At 41.3% G+C, this 23,824-nt stretch overlaps 1 protein-coding gene across 3 annotated transcripts in view; it reads right to left on the bottom strand.

Annotated features, from left to right (window-relative positions):
• The window catches only part of ABCC3 (ATP binding cassette subfamily C member 3), a 51,237-nt gene extending 27,636 nt beyond the window's left edge, over positions 1 to 23,601 (bottom strand). For all 3 annotated transcript variants that reach the window (XM_049812069.1, XM_049812070.1, XM_049812071.1), the window contains exons 1-7: positions 23,502 to 23,601; positions 8,481 to 8,657; positions 7,441 to 7,566; positions 6,412 to 6,549; positions 4,584 to 4,709; positions 3,719 to 3,780; positions 2,398 to 2,529 (exon numbers count right to left, since the gene is read on the bottom strand). In XM_049812069.1, the coding sequence (XP_049668026.1) occupies positions 2,398 to 2,529; positions 3,719 to 3,780; positions 4,584 to 4,709; positions 6,412 to 6,549; positions 7,441 to 7,566; positions 8,481 to 8,657; positions 23,502 to 23,531 (791 nt within the window). In that variant the 5' untranslated portion in view covers positions 23,532 to 23,601. The remainder of the gene's footprint in view (positions 1 to 2,397; positions 2,530 to 3,718; positions 3,781 to 4,583; positions 4,710 to 6,411; positions 6,550 to 7,440; positions 7,567 to 8,480; positions 8,658 to 23,501) is intronic.
• Positions 23,602 to 23,824: the final 223 nt, after the last annotated feature.

Genomic DNA, 23,824 nt, shown 5'->3' with positions numbered 1-23,824 from the left:
AATGCCATAGTTCTGTTGCAGCAAAAAATCCCAAAGGGAGAAAATGCACATCTAGTGTTTACTACGGGTAGCTAGGTGAGGTCAGGTTTTCAGCAGTGTGTAGGACTGCTCACACCCAGTTTTTTTATCAAAGCAAAAAGCATGTGCCTGGTTTCCATTATTTATAGCAGGGGAGATAATAGATGCTGATTATCTCATGGGAAAACACATAGCTTTCTTAATAGTGACGACAAGGCCCTGCATCTTCAATTTGTCTTCATAAGCACAGTCACAGAAGCTAACTAAAAATGAGGCAAAATAGATTCCAGCGCTCTCTTCTCCATCTAGCACAGCTCCTTCTCAGAAGAGACTGCACTTATCAGTAAAGTGAGCGAGTAGAGACTTTAGCCATAAGTGCAAAGAGAGGAAAGCAGAGGAAAAATATTCTTTGCATGCATTATTATCTATGATAACAACTTAAATATACACTGATCTCTCCTGTAACTCATTAGTAGAAAATGAATTATGAGCAATTATTAAACAGTAATTCACAAGACAGCTGTGAAGCAAAATGTAAAAAAGGTTTTGTAGGCTTAGGAACAATAGAAATGTGATAGTCATTACAATAAAACAAGTTTAAAGCTTTAGCTACGCCAGAGTTGCAGCTGATTAAGTTTTTTAAAATAAATTACTACTGTGTACACTGGAAATATTTTCCATGACACTTTCAACACATGTACAACTTGACACAGCATTTTTAATGTCATAAAAGCTTGCCCAGAGCAGATTTAATGAGAAGAGATTAAAAAAACCCAAACCTATTCACAACAGCTCCCAAGCAAATACCACTAGTGTTATTTGACATGAAATAATTGAGAATACTTACTTATAATTGAAGAATAAGCAGAGCCACGAAGCTTTTAGAGTTATGTGAAACCCAGCAATCTGGAGTACAGTGATTTGCTTTGTTTTTGCTCTTTTCCCCACCTTAGAATCATTAATATAGTCACCACAAAATTTTACCTGAGTTAAATACAAGCCAGAATTTATGGTTAAATTCATTGCCAACTGGCCCCAGTTTGTATGAATAATTTCCAAAATGCAATGAATCCCATGACAAAACTCCAGGCATGGTTTCTGGTTTCCTAGCAGAAGTTTTCCTGGACCCTAGGCATTTCTGCACAATGGCTGTGCTCTTACTATATAAAAGCCTGAGGGAGTAAGATTTATGTCTGTGCAGCAAAAGACCAGAACCCAGACAATGTACATTATTCCACACTGTAAAAATAGAGACATTAAGAAAAAAAAAAACCAAAGTAAAACCACAGCACACACAGAGCACTAGTGGACAAGCTGGTGTTAGTGCTGGAAACCTTTCAAATTTTAGCTGTGAAGTGCAACCCTCCACATCATAATCACCCTTGCCAAGAACCTTACAACTCTCTCCTAATATTATCACATAATAGGGTCTTTCCAATTTGGCAAGGATATGCACAGAAGAGAACAGAGGAAAGCCTCCACATGGAGGAGAAATCTCCACAATGAAAGGAAATGGAAGTGCAGGCCTCCTCCTTATTGACATTTTTCATTTGAAACACATTATTATCACATCTATTTGTTTGAAAACATTTTGGACATTAACCAGTGGGAGAAGGAAACACAGTTGTACAATAGATAATTTCTTAAGATTAGATTAGGACAGAACATGCAATAAAAAGGATATCCTCTTCAGCATGGATGTAACTATATGAATGTTCTGAACCTCATCCCATTTCCATCAGAGACTATAGAAATTTTGCTGCTAACTTTCTAGGCAACAGGAGCAGGGTCTCAGCTCTTAAAGTGGGATATCTCTTCCTCTCCCGCCTTTCATGTGTTTTGAGTTTCATATCTTTACTGCTAGAAAATGAAGAGTTGCTCACTGCTAAGAGCCTTAAGGCTAAAAATAGTGTCAGGCCAAGAAAATCACGATGGGGATGATGAGGAATTCCTTTTGGTTTATGGTGCCTAGAAATTGTGCTCTAACATGCCTAGGAGGGAGGCAATTATGGGGTTAGACATCTACCAGCTCAGTGATGAAAGTTGTTAATTTTCTACAATCCAACCAACTCAATCCCTTCTGCTTACGCATCTTCAGCCCTTCTCCACTTGGTAAATGGCACTACCTGCTCATGTAGATTTTAAGCACCTAGTTAAAAAGCACGTACGTAGTACACAAGCCCCAGAGGGCTCCTGCTTGCCTCTGCCTAGACATCTTAAGTAAGCAAATTAGATGGTTAATATTAAAGAAGAACACATAGGTTGAAGAGGTAGGTGCCTTTTTTAGTCAGCTCATTTTCAGGGATGAGTAGCTTATTAATGTTGAAATGACTCAGATCAATCTCCGTTTGGATACTTGTTCCAGGACAATATACTTACTGTTTGCACTCTGCTTTTTCTTTGTCCCACTCTCTACTTAGTTGCTGCACAATAATTTTTGAAGTATCATCTTCATTCAGCGACCACAAATCTTTATCTTCAAGGGGCCTTTTGTAACCAAGAATTGCCATGCTGCACATATAGAGAAAACCAGTTCAGTTCAGTTTGGCTAATAGTACTTAAAGCATTGCTAGTAACTCTGGGACTATGAGGCTAACAAAAGTAAGAAGATGCATCTCCACAGAAAGGGTGATAATTATACCTCCATCTCCCTCTGTGTCTTATATTGATGTTTGCCATTAAGGAAAGGACATTCCATAGTTTTGATTACATGTATTTTATTGAAAACATCACTTCAGGAAAAAAAGGACAATAAAACCCAACTACCAGAAGCATTTGAATGAAACTGTGGTGTTAAATGAAAACAGTGAAGCTTTAGAAGTGAAAATAACTAAGTCTATCTAGAATAACTGTCAGAGGTGAACAAAATGCAGAAGTGAAGCACACGTGAGTTAAAGAAAAAAACAGATTTCTTTGAAAACTACAGTTCCTCAACTGTAAGAGGAGTTTTGTCAAGGGATACAAACATCTACTTGCCAAGACTCTTGATGGGAAAGCTGAACATTCAAAACTCTGGAAGTTTAGAAAGATCTCACACTCTCACTAAAAAGAAGTTTATAGGGCTGTTGCCAGGACAATGAAGTTACGTGGATGTAAGAATGAAGATCTCAACACCCTCAACCACTATGGAAAAAATAGGTCTTAACTTGATCTTTGACAGCTGTTCCACTTCTTTATCATGGAGCAGTAGTAAGCCCAATCTCAAATTTGCATCTTTAATACACATGCCTTTTGACAGCAGTATCAGTGGTAATCATTTGTATATATAACCCAGTTTACTTTCCCTCTTGCATAGAAAATGTCCTTGTAAAAAATCATTGACCCATGAACCCCAACAGGAAACAAAATGCATCCTCAGATGGGTGAAAGGTTGCCACGATTAATCTTGTGGAACACAGTCTTACAACTTGGTTTAGGTTATACTCCAGCACACGATAAGCACAACCACTGTATACTCTATTAGTCATGCCACAGTTGTTGCCACTACTCTTCAGAGAAGAAATTTGGGCAGTATGAGCACTCTGAAAGTGGTTCGTAAAAACAAAAATTCTAGAAGTACTGACACCACTGTGGATGAAAGAGCATCCAACATCAACTACTTAGAGAGGAAAAATCTCTGCATTGCTAACTCTGTACAACACGTGTCACAGGTAGAGTTTGGGGTTGTCAGTTGTCCAACAGCTTGAAAAGAGAAGCTCACCTTGTAAACCACCAAAATGTCAATCTTGACAGGAAGCCTGAAGTTAACTCTGGACATGGATTCTGTAGTAAAATTATGGGGGAAAAAAAATCAAAATAAAGCAAGACATTTACCATTCCTTTAATAAGACGACAGTCAATTTTGCTTAGTTTGGGTATATTACATGTATGTACCTACATCCTAATGAGACATAAAATTGATTTCTTTCATTTCCCATGTCATGTAGAACTCCTTTTATCTTTAAAAATTGCTTCATATACTGCCTTTAAATCACACTTATATGAAGTTAAATGTCATTCTATAGTTTCTGAAATGTTCATTTTAAGAAATTAACTCGACTTCTCTCTCAGCTCGGTTCAAACATAAATCCAATTATAGAGACCATTTTATGAATTGGAGAAGAAATTTAATCTGTGACACCACTAATATCTTCCGTTATTAATGTTTTTCCATATCTATTCTCAACACATATAGAACTCATTTATTAAGACAACCTTTATAGACTTTAGCTAACTCTAAATTAATGTTAAGCAAGTAGACCATCACCTCCACAAAACCTACTCTTGAAATAATAATTAATATTACACTTTAATGTTCAGAAATGTAATTTCAACTGCTGTGAAGCAGCAAGTAGGAGAGCTGCTTTCACTACATAGCTTCCAGTTATTACTGATGGCACAAATAATGGAAAAAGGCTTCAAACCCCAATATTACTCTCCACACCCAGTGTTTCATAAGGGTGTCACCAACTACTGCAATCTCAGTGACAATACAAAGGCGTTTTCAATGACAAGGATTCTCAGTGGAACTTTCAAAGCATGATATAGTCTGTAAAATGTAAATAAAGAAAAGTAAAAATACTTACAGGATCTGTATTAACAGGGGAAAAAAATGGAGGCTTTTCTTTAAAGCATGAAAGGATCAACTCAATGATTATCAAAGCAAAGTAGATGTAAAACGTGGTAAACCTGAACCTTTCATTTACATGGCCCTAGAGGGAAAAAGAAACACAGTAATAATTGTTTTCATTGTACTTCCCACCCCCCCAACACTCTCTCTCTCTCTCAGCTTCTTTTGCCAACTCCTTTCTTCCTCTAGAGTTGAATACTGCAAAGTAGTTGGTAGCAGGAATTATCTTACAAAAGTATGCATGTACTCTGTAAAGTGCCTAAGAACATGCTTATCGCCAAGCTTTTCATTAAATTACGTCAAGTTCAAAGTGTTTATACAACTTCACTGCATGCAGACACCCTCTAAAATCAGAGCTACATGACACCCTTTTAAATTACCTCCAGGGGTTCTTGCAAGATCATGTCTTAAGTGTAGGAACTGTCAACCCAGATCAGGGAACATTCATTTACTTTAGTATGTTGTCACTGACAAGCAGTCATCATTAAATACTTTCAGAAGAAGCTGCAAAAAACCACTGTATTGCATAATAACAGTTCCATCTGTTCTAGACGTATCTCCTTTCCTACTTATATGAGTCCGCAGTTGATTTAAAACTTCTTACTGTGAGGGTATGTCCCTTATACAGCTCTTTCATACCCTAATGTAGCTGTGAATGCTCTCATTGTTCACTTAAAATGTTTAAACCTTAAGTGCAAGAGAAAGAATATTTGGTCCTTGGCAATTGCAAGAACAGGAGAAAAGCTACCCATACCCTTTCTAAGGCTCTGCACCCATAATTTTAAGTTGATTAAGGATTCAAACATTGATAGTCCAACATTTGTACTTATTCACCACTACTACAGTTTGAAAATTGAATTTAAGTGGTGTTTGAAAGGGTCTCACCAAGATTGCAGCTATTTTCTGAAGAAGTTCTGCATAGACTGTCATTTAAGGTTGAATTCAATCTCTGCTGGAATATTTACAGCAGCCTGCTATAGCAAGATCCTTGCTAAAAGGATAACGCTGCTGACAGTTACAAAAAAGTAAGTATAAAAAAAAAAGAAATCACCAAACAGAATCAACACTGATTTCACTGAGGAGAAGCAATCACCTTAATGTTTTTCAAATACTCCTTTTCCTTCTAGCCTTTGATGATGTAATCACTGAAGCAATCTGCTGTGCCCTACTTAGTGAAATTTGTTTCTGTGGAAAACATAACAACTTTCTTACTGTGGGAGAACCTGCTATGTTTTCACACAGGAATCATAACAGCCCAGGTTTCATTCCCCTCCCTCCAACTTTCTGTTCTCTATTTAAAGCCACAGTTGGAATCAAAATGCTGTCCTCAGCACATCAGGCACTGACAAAAGAAAGGCTATGGAGCTGTACCATGTGGCCAAGCTGCCTAAGCAAAAAAGGGAACATCACATATTAGAACGCATCATCTCTGATTACTACCCATCCCTATTTAAGCATGGCAGGGGAAGGGGGCTGCAAAAGGGAAAAAAAAAAGAAAAAGTCTGTTCTAATATATATAACAGTATTGGTACAGCCCTCTCATGTCTATCAGGTTTCCAGTATAGCCCTGGGCTAAGCAAAATACGCTTTCTGACATTGCATGAGAAATCCCAGTTCCCTTCAAGTTATACAAGTCTGAGTCAAGGCAACGGAACCAAACTTTTCTTTCTCCCTGGCAAAAGCTGGGCTCAGATCTGATTCCAAACTCGGTGATTCATTCCCTTCACAGAGATGTTAATGCTACATTTCCTGTTCTCCAAGTGCTAACAAGGATGGCATGTTACCTGTGCTGTTGTAGTCACGATCTTAGACCGGAAAGGCCCCACGGCACAGAGCACAGACAAAAACCAGAAGATAATGAGCACTCCAGAGGACTGAACTCCTCTCAGCCTTTCGTATTGAATAAGCAGCGTAGCTACCAGCTGTAGAAGTAAATACAGGAACACGTGAACACAATCCCATCCCACCACTCCTCTTCTTCACGCTCTCAGTTGGCAGCTATTACAGTCATCATTGACAACAGGACCTCTTTGAAATAAGGCCCCATCATAACTTCACAGAAGTCAATGGCAAAACCTCCTCTATCTAAGGAAAGCAGCAAATAACTTTATGAAATAATTCGGGTTTACTGTTTTCAAAGCCTCATCTCCAGAATTTAATTTTTAAACCAGATTTTGTACCTAGGACTAGGCACAATTAAATATTAGCTACAAACATTTTAAACAAGTGCAAGAGTTGTCATTTCTCCAGTCCAGATGGACAATCACGACTTGTCTAGAGAATGGTATTTTTAAAAAAATATAACCAAGGGAATTAAAAACTTAATGGGAAAATTTTACGGCTTCATTTTTCATACAACAGCCACAAGCCTGTTTGTCATCCTAGGCAAAGCAAATTTGGTTTCTGTTTAACAGAGGAACAACCACCAGATAAGAGACACAGTTTTACAAAGTCCAATACAGCACTGAAAAATGCACAAGACATGCTGTCTCCTATCTCCTTGTTTAGGCAAAGTCATACCCAAATTCTCTCCACACCTGGATCACAAGCTTGGAGAAATAGATGAGAGCAAGGTGGGAGGCAGAACAATCGCTCCATTATAAAGACTTTCATTTACCTAGCTGAACCCACATGAGAGAGATATCTGGTACTGCGGCCTTTTCAGTAAGCAAAATTTGCTTCAGTAATACAAGTACTAATAATTCAGCTAAAAGAGTACAGGATGAGGCAATGAATGCAAAGGAACCCTCTTCCTCCTTCATGTAAGAAAGCGTTATTCTTATTGGTCACAATAAACAGAAACAGTTACGAACCACAGTGATGCCAACGATCAATGGAGTTACAAAATAGACTGGTGGAGGCGTCCTGTTTTGCAGGAGCTCGTGGAAAGAGTAGAAGAGATCTGCCCAGCTCACGCACCACAGCAGGACACCGAACAGCTGAAAGTATCCAAACAGAAACAGCATTTGGTAAACTCATCTCCAGGGGCAGTCAGAGGGCTAGCAAACCCGTTATGATTCACAGATTCCCAGCAAGACAAAGCTGTGTAAACAGAACAACACTGCTGTGTTGACCAGCTGCAGTCAGGTTAATGGAACTGTCCCACTGCACTCAAACCGCAGAACCCATCTCAACTGCTTTCCGAGGGATTTGCAAACATGAACAGTAGAAAGACTAATGTATTTACCTGTTTTTTTCCCCATACTATTCAGTTTTGATTGGAAACACAGGCACCATCCAGATTAGAGGCAGACATGCCCTGAAACAAAAGCCTGGAATTTTTCTCCAGGAATAACCCCAGTTCTCTTGTGGCCTATGGAAAGTGACTTGCTTGCTTTCCTTAGACGTAGCCATTTATAAACCAGAGGTGCTGTTGACACCACCCATCTCTTAAGCACAAGATGCAGATGAAATCACATAACTATTGGGTGGGTAGAGTGGCTTGAAAAGATACCTTATTGTGTTTACTTTCACAACAAGATTAAATTCTCACTAGACCTACCTTAAGGTCTTTGTTTTGCAGCTTTCAGCAGTTTAAAGCTTAAGTAATGGTGAAGCAGCATAGTTTTGGCTCTACAAAGGGGTGAACTCTTCTGCAGAGCAATCAACTCCTCTCTCTACCCAGAAAGGTGGGCTCACAGGATCAATTTCCTTACAGATGAGCTGTCCTTAGGTATCCTTCCTCAGAAATCTGTACATACACTGTTGCCTCCTATAAGCAAGTTCTCCAGTTCCCCCATACATCAGAGGGGATTTTGTTTAAACCCTACTGCAGCGCTTGCTTGGATACTGAACAAACGCTAACAAACTCAGAATTGCACATTACTCATGGAACACTGCAAAGAGATCTTACCGTCTTGAACCTGCTCAACATGGAAAGCACAATGTACCCTCTTTTGCTGTGCTTTAGGTAGAGAAGATAAAAGGGTAATACACTCCATAGATAAATGCTGGGAATCCATGCTAGGATAGTATTCTGGAAACACGGTGTCAGGTCTGGATTATCAGTATGTATTGAAAGATTTGAATCCTGGAAAAGAGATGAGACATTTATTAATAGACAGGCAGAAGTGCTGCCAGTTGGAACATCTGCTTAAAGAAATTGTATCCAAATTCTGCTGGAGCTAGCACATGGCCTTGGTAAAAGCTTTCCAAAAATACCTATCCCAACTACTTGTGGTTAATCTGTTGTAGTAAAAAGGCTAAGTACAGTTTTAAATATTGGGCAAAACCTAGAAAGACAGACTTCTGCCCTCCTGTATCTCAGATTCGGATTTACATTTTGTAGCAGGCAACCCCCTTGTGTTGCTGTCTTTGCTAAGGCTTAGTTACAGGTGCTGCTGATACCACGGCACTTCTCAGGCATTCCCAGCCTGGAGTGCAACTGCTAAATAAAGCTCTTGAGGCAAAATCCTTGACTTGAGAACTCATCCAGCAAGAATGTCCAGCACTGAATAAAATTATCAGATTTAGATCAATCGTATGCTGACCTGGGAAAACCCCCTCCATTTATGACTAAAATTTTGTCCTTCTTACTCATATGCCTCCAACTATAATTACTTCCCTATTCTAAACAAAGGTAAAAGGAATGTATTGTACATGCAGGTAGGAATATGGGTTTTCTTGCAAACATTGCAAGCAATGCTTTCCATCTGTGACCTTGGACACCACAATTCACATATGCAACTTGTACCCAAGGATTTGAATGCACCACGTGCAAACGCACAGTCACACAAGTTCAAACTAAAATAGAAATTTCAGTACAGTTAAGGGGAACTTGGTTTTACTCAAACCTACTGGAAATTCACAACTTGCATTTTGCCATCTGATGTGTCATCTGAAATGTGGTAGATAAATACTTGCAGGAAATGTAAAATTACTTCGTCGTACTATCATTAACAAGCAGATGATAAAACTAAGATATCTGTGGTTCAAATATGCCTTATCTCTGCACTAGAATCATTTACTTGTACGTAATTATTTTTGGGTATGAGCTCTCAGTAGAAGTATGCTTCAGTTAAGCTGAGCCACTTCTCCCCACCCCTTATAAATGAATGACTTGACTAGTCTGAATATGAATTCTTCAAAAGTATTTTCAGCCCTGCTTTTGTTTACCAATACAAAAGAGACTGAATGCTGAAAGCAATAGTTGATTTTAGGAGAACCGAAGAGCCATAATCTGCTTACAATCTTTTGATCTCAGTGATGATCTGTCAGAAGGGATGTGTACCCCTGCATCAGTCCACATACCCACAAAAGAGCTCCATAAGTGTAATGAAACTACAAAGCCTTGGCAGGTTGCAGGATGGTTTGGCTGAACTGTGACAAGTTTGTCACTCATTACGTCAGCTTTAGCACCAATGAAAGCCCTGGCAGTGGTGAAGGGTGGCACAAATCCATTAACCATGCATCTAAACTGCACCCTTTAATGCTGCAGAGTTAGTGCCTCTCCAGCTGAGCAATGGCTCCTTTCGAGGCATGCAAACACCCAGCGTGGGCCAGGGGAATAAAGATTCCCATTTACCTAAACAGGTTTGTCCAGACCTAGGGAAAACTTCAGCCACAAATCAACAACACAGGGGCAATTACACTGCAATTCAAACACAAGATCAAAACCAAACCAAACTCCAGCCTCACATTCAAACTATTTCTGTGTCTTCCTCCAGCAAGCACGTCTCTGGCATCAGAAAGGAAGATAACGTTTAAAGAGCACCCATTTTTGGCTCATCATCAAAACATTTCAGCATCTCTAACATGATAAGCTCTCTTAGCAGCTACCCTGCCTGGGGCAGGAGATGCCCTCTAGAAGTCTGGAGCTGAAAAGCTCTTTAGTTCCAAAGCAGGAGTTTATCTACTATCATTTATTCAACAAAATACTAATTTCCTCTTTAAATTACATGTGGTTTAGCAATGTCTTGAGCATGTTTGCGATTGTGCTCCTTTAGCTTGCTGGAAAGAATCCTGGAAAAAGGAAAGCTGAGGAAGAATAGCAATAACTGGGCACAGAATAAAACAAAGATTCTGTTTAAGGGAAAAGTTATTGCAGGGGGGCGGGGACGGTAAGGAAAAGCAGCACTCCTAATTTAAACCTTTTCTGTAAGACCAAAATGTCCAGAAATTACTTTCTGTCTGACAGCCACCTAGAAACTGCCCCAGATGTCCATTAACTTTGGACTGAACACAAGCTGACTATTGTATCCAGGACACAGACTGTATGGCTGCCAAGCCATTTAAAGGTTTTCATTAACTCTTATTTAAACAAGGCAAAGGACTTGCATTTCTGAACGCATAAATACAGCTGGCCAGAAAACAAAAATTCTGTCCTAAAAAAACACGTCTAGGATTTTGAGATTCGGTTGATTTATCCCCGAGAATAAAAGTGGAACCCTTCCAAAATTACCTGAAAGTACAAGAAGCAGCACCCACCCGATAACCAACAAGAGCCTCCTACTTCCATGGCACGTGGGAAACAGGGATGTGGGCTGAACGAGAAACCTACGTCCAAAGTGACAGACCTGACTACTGGCTATCTTGGGAATGTTTTCCCAAGTCCAATTCCATCCTGGACCAGATAAACAACCTTTCCTGGAACGATTCTGTTTCTGTAAAAAGTTTCCCTTTCAATGAATTGGTGTTTTCTGAGAGCGGACTCTTTCCATCCTTGAATACAATGAGAAGGGTTCCTGTTAGAAGACACTATACCTTAAACATTTAAGTAGTGTAATTCCATGCAAATTACTTGCTCCCCCTAAGACCAGACCATAGTGGACTAATGCTGCCATGCCATCTGCCATGTAGCGGGGACTCTGTTAAGAATTATCGTTATTACTTTTAAATCTGGAAATCTGAAAGTTGCATTTCTCACCACATTTCTTACCTAGCTGGATCTGTTTCCACAGAGCTGGCAGTTTCACTTTATGGCTTTATAAATCACCATGCTGACAACATATATTCCAACATCCACTCCAACCCTAAGCAACTCATTTTGAGTCAGAATATGACATGAAGTTTCAATATAATTTATGGAGACCAAGCCGACACAGTTAAATATTGCTAAATACCCTTCAATTGATCAGTAAAGTTACGGAACTCCACCCTTGAGAACAAACACAAGAAGCAACGGCTGGAGGGACACACCAGCTCTTTGACTCCTGTCTTTAAGGCTCCTGCTTTAGTCTGGCTTTGCCTTTCCATATTCTGAACTCTGCCCTGGTAAGCAGAGCAGGTTTAAATATTTCTTACGTCCCATTCTGATTGAGGATGAAAATACCCACCTTGGGCTGTCTGGGTTTGAGGGTTTTCTTTGGACTTGCTACTGAAAGAGGTCTAATACTCTGATGTTGGATAGCACACACATTCCTCAGTTCACAGCTCTATGCTGTCCTGAGAACAAGTCACCTTCCTCTGTGCATCACAGCTCTGTCTCAGGGTCTCCTTCACTGAAAGCCCACTGAAAACACTCTGCAGGCAGCGCCATGACCCAGGGCTGGGGTGACCCATCAATAGGCATCTCACAAGGGGAAATACTCAGCAGCACATGTTGGGAAACACGACTTTCTCCAAGAAACTCATCCCAGGAAAACTGTAATAGCCAGCGTGCCCATCACAGCTAACATTGCTGCCAGCTCGCTTCCCCATAAGCAAGTCTTAAGGGCAGTAACCTGTGACCTCTTCCGAATCCAGATTCCCACTGTGCTCTGTGGCTCCTCCAGACTGCCAAGAGCTCTGTGGCAACTGCCCGTATGCAGCAGCATTTCCTTGGATGCAGTATCATGGATCAGGTTGGAGGCTCTGCTGGTGAGATACAGCATTGCAGAAATACCAGCCCACTGTACCCAACTCCCTGGGTGCACAATGTACTTAATCCTGTAATAATACTTAAATGCAATGCCAACATCCATGGGAAAAGAGATTAGAGATGCTTGTAACAGCTTCACAGCAGACAAGGGGTCCCCTGGAGTCTAGAAGTTACAAATTAGTGGGGCTTTCTGTTGATCAGTTAAGAATATCATTGACGTTGAACCTTGCAGCAGCTTTCAATCACACCCATCACTCCAGTCACAGTCTTTGGATAAACATGACGCTCATATTAAGGGCCATCCGTGCAGCAGGACTTACATTTAGATGAGCAGCTTTAAATACATGTTCTTAATTTAAGGGAAAGTATTCAACAGGGGAGGCTCTGAGCAACATTAAATCTGCTCTAATACTTAGTACTTTCTATTATACTTTCCCCTCTGGAAAAGAACACTGCTATTGAAAAGGCCATCCTTAAAACTGATAATGCCTTTAAAGGAAACAAAAGTTCAATGCAACATATCTTGGGTTTCTTGCACATCATCCCTTACAGCTTTCAAAGAAAAGGGGGAACAAACAGAAAACCTAAAGCTAGACTGAAAAAAACGAATAGGGAAATTCCTGTCTATCCCTTTCCCAAGCCCCAAGGATGATGTTAACAGAGCCTGCTGAGAAAGACCACTTGGGATTCTGGTCTTGGGTTTAAGTCTAAGCCAACTCCTACTCCACTATAGAAGTTTAAAATATAAGTGCCTCACAGTGGGTTTACCGAGCATACAGCTGACACTGCAGTAATGCTCTTCAAACAGCCAGCAACCCAAGGGAAGACTAACGATATCTTTTGTAGTCTCAAGCAGCTACCTCCATTGAATGGAAAAATTAATACATGTTTCTCTCTAAGTTTCTATAGGGCAAAAAGAATTGGGAAAAGGACAGGAAACACAAATTCATTCTTTATCTGCTGGGAAGGTGAAGGCCATCGGGTTGACGTCATTCACACTCTACCCAAGGTTAATACATGCCATATCGCTGATTCTGTGTCAGTTATCACTAGTTGGCACGTTATTTAATATCAAAAATCAGACTGGAAAGCTGACTGGGAAGGTACACATGAAGAGTAAAAGATAGGGAAGTGAATAGCTGACAGTAACACTGCTTCCCTGCAGTAAATAAACATGGAAATGGTATCTCTTGTAGAAGAAATTGTTAGTGAGAACTTAAATGGAGTGGAGAATCTTCCTGCACTTCTTTTGCCCCTAGATCTGGTAAATATCCTGCCAGTGAGTTTCGGTTGCACAACCTTGCACAAAAAAAGAAAAGAAAAAAAAAAGGATGTTTTTCTCTTGGCTCTACCATACTGCCTCCTCCCAGAAACAAAGATGGTTCTACAGTGGCTCTGAACCACAACACCAAAAACAACCAGGGCTCAGTCTTAGCTACAGCACAGGCTTCATCTCAGCCTCTCCATGTCTCACCTCCCACTTCTAGCTGTTTTCCATCTCCCCTGCTTGGTCCCTCTTGGTAAACTCTTTGGGCAAACTCTAATAATCACTTTAACACAAACAAGCACTCTGGTCCAGGCCTCCAGAAGGCTGCCCGTTTCAAATAGCCTTTTCAGAGCAAGATCATCCGTTCATGTTTCCAAAGGAACACTTTCACCCTTATGCACAGAAGGAGTAACATGCTTCATTAATCCACAGTGCCTGTTGCACAACTCAATTCCTTCACATGAATACATGAACAATCTTTCCCCACTGCCCCCCTCTCAAGGGCAAGAGATAATGATATTCTCCACTGCAACACCACAGCAATATTGCTTGGAAAAAAGGTGGGGTTGGGAGGACGTAAGCATTTATAGTACCTACACAGTTAATAGCCAGAAATAGTATTTTTCTGTTTACAAAGCACACTGCAACAGTTACCTACATTAGTGAAGGACACCATGCAGGACGCTTAACTTTCTTTTCCAGCAGTAGAAGGATCTTTAGTGACTTATTTAAATGGATCAAATAGACCTGGCACAAGTTCATAACTCATGACCTAGTTTATGGTTGTAGAGTAACTAGTCACAGGTTTTTGCTTGAGTTGAAGCTTCATGGTACAAATGGTACCAACAACGCAATGAACTTGAGAACTGTGGACCAGATATCCAAAAACCAAGGTATAGGTTTAGTGACAGGTGTTATATAAAACAGTAAGTTTCTCTTTCTTCTCCTTTTAGTTTTTGAGTTTTAAGATTAGAAGTTCAGATCTTCTCTGCTGTCATGAACAAAAATGAGGCAGGATGAAAAAAAAGTAGGTTCATATTCTGCCCCAGTCATGTGAGTCCAGCAAATAGGGCTTTCAAAAAAGCATCTATAGCTTGAGAGAGTAAAGTAGAAGTTGACAACAGTAACTATATGTATCTAAGACAACAAACACCTAAATTAAAAGTAATATCCATCTACTTCAACTGTTTTAGTAGCAGCCAGCCTTCTTGCTTGGACAGAAGGACATTTATTGACTTGCAGAGGGGAAGGCATAGTGCAACCACAGAGGTACAAATGCTCATGAATCAAAAACAGGATTGAGAGTAAAAGGAAACAGGATCATTCCTTCAGAATAAAGGCCCTGACTGTCTTCTAAAATTGATCAAAAGTATATACCATTGTAGAGAAAACATTCTGTTAATTGCATCATCAAAGGCCTTTCCCATGGCTTTATGCAAGTACAAATAAAGGAGTGGGCTGCCCTGTTTCAACACAGTGTGATGATGGGTGTGGGGGAATATCCTTAATTTAAGCCATCCCATCTCCATTCAACTGAAAGGAATTAGGTTAATTCAAGGATCATAATGAACGTAGCTCAATTATGAAAAGGTAGGAACAGCTGAAACAGCTGCAAATGAGACAGTCCCTGCTTTATTTTCTCCCCTTCCCACCCTGACTCCTGCATTTTAAGCTGGCCCATCCAGTTGTGCTGCTGTACAATAATAATAAAAGGGATTGTCACAAAAAAATTTTCGTCAGTGCTGCTCTGACACTCCGCCTGCCCAGTGGGAGCTGGAACCGACAAATTGACTGCAGCGATAATGACATTTTAGCATCTGGTCAAGGCTGCCTTTAACAAGACAGTAGCGTGGGAGTTTGGTGGGGCAGGATACAAAGGTGACGCCATCTCAAGTGCCCAAGGTTGATCACGCTCTTCAGCTGCAGGGCCGCTCATTAGGGGAGCACCAAGAAGTCCAATGCAGCAGCAGGCTAGAGGGTAAGGACAGAGTCTGTGTGCTAATGAGCTTTAATGGCCAAGATTAAGCCTGGTTTATCACTCGCAGAACTGATCGATGCTCACCTAACACAGACGAGCATTACGCTCTAGCTATACTCTTGAAGCTAATTTGCACAAACTGTACTCATCTCAGTCCGCAGACCTACTTACTTCAGTCACTTTTATTCCGCAAAAGAGTGAAATCCACAGTCTGGCCCTAAACCACGGCAGTAGTTTCAGAGAGAAAAAGAGCTCGCAAAGCACCGCTACAGGCAGCGTCTTTGGGAAGTGTCCGCTCCTACACCTCTCCCCACCCTCTCAGCTATTCTTTCTTCTCTTCCCTTCTTCATAACGTGAAGGTTGGCCTTCAGCGTTGTTAAGCCAAAAACTTCAGAGATAAAGAAAAGATGCGATCGGGTGACTATCAAAAAGAATACGTTAATCATAGAAATTGGAGCAAAGGCAGAACTGTCCTGATACGTTGTTCTACCCCAAACCAATTGCATGCACAGCTTCTATCCAACACTAAGTGATGTGAACTTAAAGCCTAAAACTTGATTTTTTTCAACACCCAGGAAATCCCTACTTCTAAAAGGATCGTGTTTACCTATGATCTGTACAAACACCCTGCAACTGAATCTGCCCAGCCAGTGCTGGTACGAAGGGAGAAGCACCATCCCTAAGGGACTGCTGTAAAACCACAGTGGTCCAACTGCAACATGCTTACAACAACAATCCTTCAAATACCCAAATGAGCCAGAACTTCCACCACTTTGCCACAAAGAGGCTGAGACATGGAAAGTGAATTTTTGCCGGTCACCAACATTTGAGCAAGATGTACCAACTCTGTATTGGAGCAGGAGAAAAAAGGGAAAAAAGAAGCAGACAGAATAACATTGCCGTCTCTGGAAATTACCACTGGCCACAGTCTTCCATCTGATAGATCTTCCAGTAGTAAACTATTTCCTCCAGAAGATATACCTTGCTTATTCAAATGAGACAAAATATAAAAGCATAAAGTTTTTTACTGCTTTTTGTTCCACTTCGCTTGCTCTTACCTCCCCTTACTGTAGTAAAATTCTTATACCCAGAACATGGAAATTTTTTCCTGTTTATTTTTCCATGTTTCCAATTGTACACAGTAACAAAGGGAAATGAAAGGGAAAAAATTGCACGTGTAAGAGGTGGGGGAGATTCTAGAATACAAGTCATTCAAATGGGGGGGAAAGAAGAGGAAGCAAAGGAAGAAATGAGAATTTTTTTTTTTTTTTAATTAGCAGAAGTGTCAAATGTATTCTCAGAAAGTTTCAGAAAGAAAAAAGAAATTGACTTCTGAAACTAAATGACTTTGACATTCGAAACAACTCCTGTGAAACAGTTTTTCTTCTCCCCCTCCTTCATTTCTTATTCTGTTCTAATGCAAAGCTTTATGACACCAGCACGTGACATTACTGTAAATGATCTAAGTTTTATGTTGACTTCGCCTCTCGTGCTGCCGTGAGATTAGCACAGGGACAAGGTGCCAGCTCACACGGGCCCAGCACGGAGTCAAGGCTGTTGGCTGTACAAAAGCCTGAACGCGTTCCTGGGAAGATCTCTGGCTGCTTGCCGCTACGCTCTCCTCCAGCTCAGCCAAATAATGTGTGACTGGATAATGGCCCATCATAGTCATGGCAGTATCATCTGGAGACAAATGGAGCATTAGCTTACTGGAAAAATCAAAGATCCCATTTAATAGGTTTTTCAAAGGAATTTTTTTAAAATTAAATTTTAAACAGTAATAGTCTCTTCATTTTAATACATTACAAATTTACACATGTAGAAAGGAAAGGATTATATCTCCAGTGGCATAGCAATTTGCCTACCAGGTAGGTTAGGCCCATCTCAAAATGCTTTATATTCTTAACTGTAGCGATTAAATAAGCTCCATTTTAAGGAGCTCCTCATGCGACTCAGGTTTTGTTTCAGATATTATTTCTTTTCAGGAGGCAAGCTTTATAGTATTCCTAAGCCCCAGACACATCAACCAGCTATGTCACTTAAGCTAAAACGGTCAGAGCTGTGACCAGGGAGGAACAGTTGTGTTGAAAGCTGAAGAACAGACATGACCTTGAGTTTTGCTACAGAGAAATAGTCTCCCCGTGGGGCTTTAATCCTCCATTAAAGCAAGGTAGGACCTTGTCCCACTACCATCTGCCCCATCTCACAGCATCCTCAAGTTTTACTGTCCCACCCCCAGGGAAACACATGGAAGGGAGGGACAAGCAGGCTTCTGCGTCCAGAAGATCTTTGCAAAGCATCTCCTGCAAAGCCACAGTGCACCTGGGCAAAGAAAGATTCTTTTTCCTCTAGGCATTGTTTTTTCTAAAAATCGTTTTTCCTGCAGTTCTAGAATTGCAATCGGGAATTCCAGAAGGGACTCAACCATGCTGGTCAGATGTTGGTGGTGACAATTTTCTCAGCTGCCCCTATTCTCCTGCACCTGTATTGTTCATTTGACTAGTCAGTGTGCTGGTTTGAAGGAAATGGCAATGACTGCTTTCCTTGAAAAAAACATGAACAATCACATTCACATATTCTACTGAAATGAATGTCATTTTCATGAGCTTTGTTAATTGACACTGTCATTGAAGGACTCCATAAATCCTTGATATTGGCAGCTTTCACTAGTATTAAGTTTTGCTCACAACTCTCAAATCCAGACTTCGTCTTTCCCAAGCAGATTCAAATACAGTCTCTTATACCGTTTACACACAGATGAATGATAGTAGGTCCTGGGTAATACTCCAAATCTATTGATGAATATTTACACTGCCCTTGACATTGAGAATCTGAGGCCCAAATCCTTTAGCAATAGCTTCCATTCAACTCAATTCAAGAATCTTAAAATCTTGGAGGATCTGAGCTTGAGTACTTAATTGCTTTTAAGTTTAGGATGTTACCAACACAGCTACCCTTTGAGAGAGCATAACTTCATAGATCTGATGCCTGAAGAGACCATTAATGTTACCTGTTTTGATCTCCTACCTAACATGAGAAAGAACACAGATACCCGACACAATTGTGAAGAGATTTATAGAAGTGGGACTCAGTTACCTGAAGTTGGATGCAGTTAACAAAGTTTACGTGGAGATCTGTATCACGTTTAAGTAACTACAAACACTGAACATTCTGTGTTTATCACAGTGTGGCAGAAGGGGAAGCTAATATACAAAGAACAGCCAGTCTGGACCATATCATCTTACTGCAGAATCCCTCCTTTGCAATGACCTGCTACCACCTTTCACTTCACTCTTCCTCTGCTAATTTAGTTGCAAATATAATGGAATAACTGAAATTCAATGTTTTATTATTAAATTAGGGCCAAATCACATAAGTTGTGGGGGGTTTAAAATAAACTTGTACATGTTACAAGTCCATTGTCATCTTCCTTGAAAGAAAGATTTCTTCCTGACTACATTCATCCTAAGTCATCTTAAACTGCAAAAAATTTAAGCATGATACATGATGATGCAAAAGGAGAAATTATGCAGTGGGCAGACTTGTGGCACTTTGAGCCAACAGAGGAGGAAGCTGCATTTCTAAAGAGCAGCATGACTTTTAGTCCAAATCTACCAAAATTTCACAGAATGACTCAAGATGAAGGAATATCCACAAAGCTAAAGGTTAAAGGGTTGCTTGTATGAGACTGTCTCAAAGACAAGACTGAGGTATAGTTTACTCTTGAGAATTGCTGCAACTTCCTGTTGAATTACTCAAGAGTCTCTGGATGAAGAAGGAGCCGGCACTCCATGTGGGACGGGGGGAAAAAAAAAAATCTGTCAGGATACAAACACACAGGGTAGGCAAGGAAACTGAGCTCTGTCAGCTAAGCAGGATCAAAAGGAACAAGTCTGGATCTCATCCATAACTGACTAGAAGTTGTGGTCTCCCTTTTGAAGCGCTCTATCACTTCTCCTACCATTTCCTATTTATGCTGTTAAAAAAAGCCGACATCAAACCCACAAGTTGTTGCTTAAGCCTAGGCACTTAGTCTGTCTGCTCTCTAAGGTGTTTCTATGACCCATCATCTCAACAGTACCCACGTACTGCAGAGCACTTATGTTTTAGCCTCACAGCAGCCATAGTGCCATTTCTTAACCAGAAAGTCTGAGCCACACAAAGACAAGGTGTCTTTACACTGGAACAGAATTTGGTTTTCTAAGCTCATGTTGTTTAGCTGTTAGGCCAAAACACTTTCGCAGCAAACACTCTCTAGGAGATCACTTCTTTCTCCTCTCAGAGGAACCACTCACGTTTTACTACAGTGGAGGACATAAGCAACAAATAAATGATAATTCAGTAGTATCTACTTCTCAAGTACAGAGATTGTGGGTCATATAAATTGGCACGCCTATCTAGCACACTTACTATCACACAGTAAATATGTGACAGAATAAATAGGAGATAATTATTGGCAATAGTAAATAGCACATACCCACACAAGGCAGCCCTTTGGTGTGTTATCACATTCATCTCCCAAAAGTCATTTAGCATGGAAACACCATTAGGAGATATCAACAATTAGCTTTGAATTCTCAATTGAAGTAGACAGTATGTTTCAAAGTGTTCAGATGAAGAGATTGCTCATACTGCATTTTGAAAAAATAATGTTCCGGTTATTCCTCTTTATGCATAAAATACCCTATATTTGTATTAGCAGTTTGCTGATTGCATGTCAACAGGTAAAGCAGTAGCTGGAAGCCAAAAGCTTTTATAGATTTCTAACATGACCTACAGCGTTTCCTTTAATTTCTTATTTCTAAAATGGGTTGAACAGGAAATTATTTTGCCTCTGCACAAACACAAAAAAACCCAACCCGTTGACATTTCCAGCAAAATTCCCCATCCTGCATCAGGGTGAAGAGTTGAAACCTTAACACTTTTGATAAGCCAAAAAAATCCAAGATAAATCAATCATCTACTAAAGTTGATATATTTCAATGTAAACATTTTCTTGAGCTAATTCTGAACTGTTTGGTTTTGAATCTGACCTCCTTTTAACAGAAAAGTATTGTAGTTGGTTTAAACTCCAAACCAAAGAACTGTTTAAACTGGAACAGCATGTTTCCTTTCACTCTAAACAGTTTTAAAACTGACACCAATATGTTGCTCCGCTTCCAAAAATATCTAGATTTTCTTTGACAAAAAAGTAGGGAAAGAGTCTAAGTTCATCAGCTATGAAAAAGCAAACATTAATACTGGTTCACATTTTATCAAGTTCTTGATCTGAACTGCAAAGCTGCACACCATTAGTTTGCACGCACAGGCCAGTAACTGTCTTTCACCTTTGTCCTCCCTTCTTCAAGCATACAACAGCACAAGAAACCCCAACTTTTGTGGACTTACTTCAAAAAGAAGCCTCTACCTGCGTTTTCTTATGGAACGGTGTATTGGCACAGCAAATCCTTTCAGGGTGACTGTCATCTACATGGTCATCACTTAAAATCTCTCATAAAATCAGTTCATTGTATACACTCCTGTTAACAGACAAAATACCACTGCCTACCAAAAGTATGGTACAAGACTCTTGGTCACTGAGTTCAATCTGCTGGTCACTGGGTCACATGTTCCATTTCACACAGTTATTGAGTACCATTTTTTAAAACAATTACACAGATGGAAGGTTGTTCTGACTCTAAACAACTCTGGATCATTCCAAAGAAACAGAACAGGTCTACATTTATTAAGTAGTTTGCCCGTTTGTTCAAGGAACACTGCTCATTTCTTTTCAGTCAGCCTCCTTTTATTCTTTAGTAATATTTTATGTTGACGTACAAGTATGTGATAATTACACAAAAAAATAAGTTTCTGGAGAGCCTTGCAACACATGCCTGACATCTTCCTTCACAGACTTGGACAGAAAATGTATTCCTCTGCCAATCCAAACTACCATGTTTCAGATCAACTGGATTTAGTCACATTTGCACTATTACTTTGAGCAAGGCTGAAGGTATATTTTTAAATTATTATTTACGTTTTGTTAAATACATCTAAATCTCTTCGTCATTGATGCTGTAAATAATTGTTTATTAATTAAAATATCTTCCCTGGACTACCTTTATATTACTTCCTGCAAATTTAGTTTTGAAAAGTCGTGGCAATATTAAAACCAGGACACACTACCAGAGTATAGCATACACCAGACACAGCACCGCAAAGGGTACTGTGCTTGAGTGTAACAGCACTGCATAAAGCACAGAATGATACATTTATTTCATACTTAAAACCAGCAAAACTGCCTAAACATTTTACATTAACATATCAACAAACTGTTATCAAAAGCTTTGGCTACGAAGAGTAGTTGCACTACAAGCCTTCCTTGAGAAGCTAAGACATGCTTCTTGAGGCAGTCAATAAACTAGTGAGCAGTGTTGATCTGTTTGTGCTTGTTCCTGTTCTATAAGTGTTTATAGTAGAAATAAAAGGTGAAAATACTTGTTTGAGCAAGCTTATCTGCCAACTGCTGTAGCAGAGAGCACGCAGAGCACTTGGAAATGAAATCTCAGACCGAACAAAGAAATGTAACCAAGGGGCTTAGGAGCCTAAGTCCTCTTTTAAAAACTAATGTTTAGACAGATTTTGAAAGACAGTTAGTTATCTGAAGATGGAGCTCAGCATTAAGTCCTCATAACCAACTGCTTGTGTTGTCCTTTAATAGCTTTCTAGCAGTGATTCGTCTTCAGCCATTCCTTTTCACTCCTGCTCATCTTTCTTTGAAAAAATCCCCCTTCAGCTAAATCAATATAAAAGAGAAAGATGCATGCAAATATTGTGATTTATTAGAGGGCAGTTCCAGATTCACCGTACATGCTGAACTCCCCATAGCTTCATATAGTCTAAAGTGTCTGTGTACACAGCAGAGAGGAAAGCAGCGCCCTGTACCTTGGGGAAATACTGCACCAAGTCCTTGTAACAGCATTTATACACTTCACCATCTGAGCAGACTGTGGCAGGAATTTCCACACTTTTCTGCTTACAAACACAGTGCCTGCTGCAATCAGCCTTTCCAAAAGACTGACGGCTCCAAATACGAACATAAGTCACTGCAGTTCTCCGAGGCTTGCGACCAGCCTTGGCTGCCACGAACCCATCACTCTTTAGCAGTAACAAAGCGCTTAACAGGGAGTACCTTCCTGCTCATCAGAGTGATTCTGAAGAGCAGCAGCAACGCTATAAAGCAGGACCCCTCAGAAGAAGGCAACAGCCAGGTTCATCGCTTTATGGTCCAGAGACGGACTACTGCTGTTAGGAGAACTGTAGGAAACACCACATCTCCTGCAAGGCGGCGGGAGCTGTGGCACGGCCTGGGGTCTTGTGGGGTCCCCTGGGGCTTCGTTGGGGTCTTGGTTCTGGTCTGGAGGCGATGAATCGCGAACAAGAAAGGTGTTACCGGCCCTGCTGCTGGTCCCGGGAGGACTCACCGCACCAGCCAGCTCTCGGGACAGCCAGCCGCTGGGGCTAGGCAATCAAGAGAAAGACGCAGCTCAGCTGCTTAGCCCCTCCGAAGCCGCAGGGCCGACCTCTCCCTGCCGGCTCCGGCCCCTCAGACCCGGCGCGGCCGAGCACACGGCCCCTTTCACGGGGAAACGCCGAGCGGGGCACGGCGCTTCTCCTCCGCCCCGGGGCGAGCCCCGCAGCCGGCGCCGAGGGGGCTGGTCCCCGCTTCCCCCCTGCCGGCCCCTCCGCGCAAACCTCCCCGGCCAACTTTCTCCTCAGCGGGGGGAAGCCCGCGGGGCGGGAAGGGGAGTTGGAGGGTGAGGGAGGCGGCACCGCCGGCCGCGCTGCTTACCCAGAAGCGGGACCCGCAGAAAGCCTCCATGGCCGCGGCAGGAGCCTCCTCCAGGCCCACGCCGGGCACCAGACTGAGGGAGAAGCCGGCTCCTTCCCTCCTGGGCGGACCGGGGGCGGGGAGGACGGGCGCGGTGCTCCCCGTCCCGCCCTCCCCGCCGGCAGCGGGAGGCGCCGGCGCTACCGCCCCGCTGCTCTCGGCCCCTCAGGCCGGGAGGCGCCGGCCGGGGCCGCGCCGCCGCGGCGAGGCCTCCTGGGGCGGTTGAGGCGGCCGCTAGAAGGTCCGAGGCCTCCCCTCAGGCGGCGGGGCAGGCCGAGGGCAAC

The sequence above is a fragment of the Accipiter gentilis genome, chromosome 10, assembly GCF_929443795.1.
Source record: "Accipiter gentilis chromosome 10, bAccGen1.1, whole genome shotgun sequence".
Taxonomy (NCBI): domain Eukaryota; kingdom Metazoa; phylum Chordata; class Aves; order Accipitriformes; family Accipitridae; genus Astur; species Astur gentilis.
The sequence above is the reverse complement of the archived record's forward strand: the minus strand, read 5'-3'. Positions and strand labels throughout refer to the sequence as shown.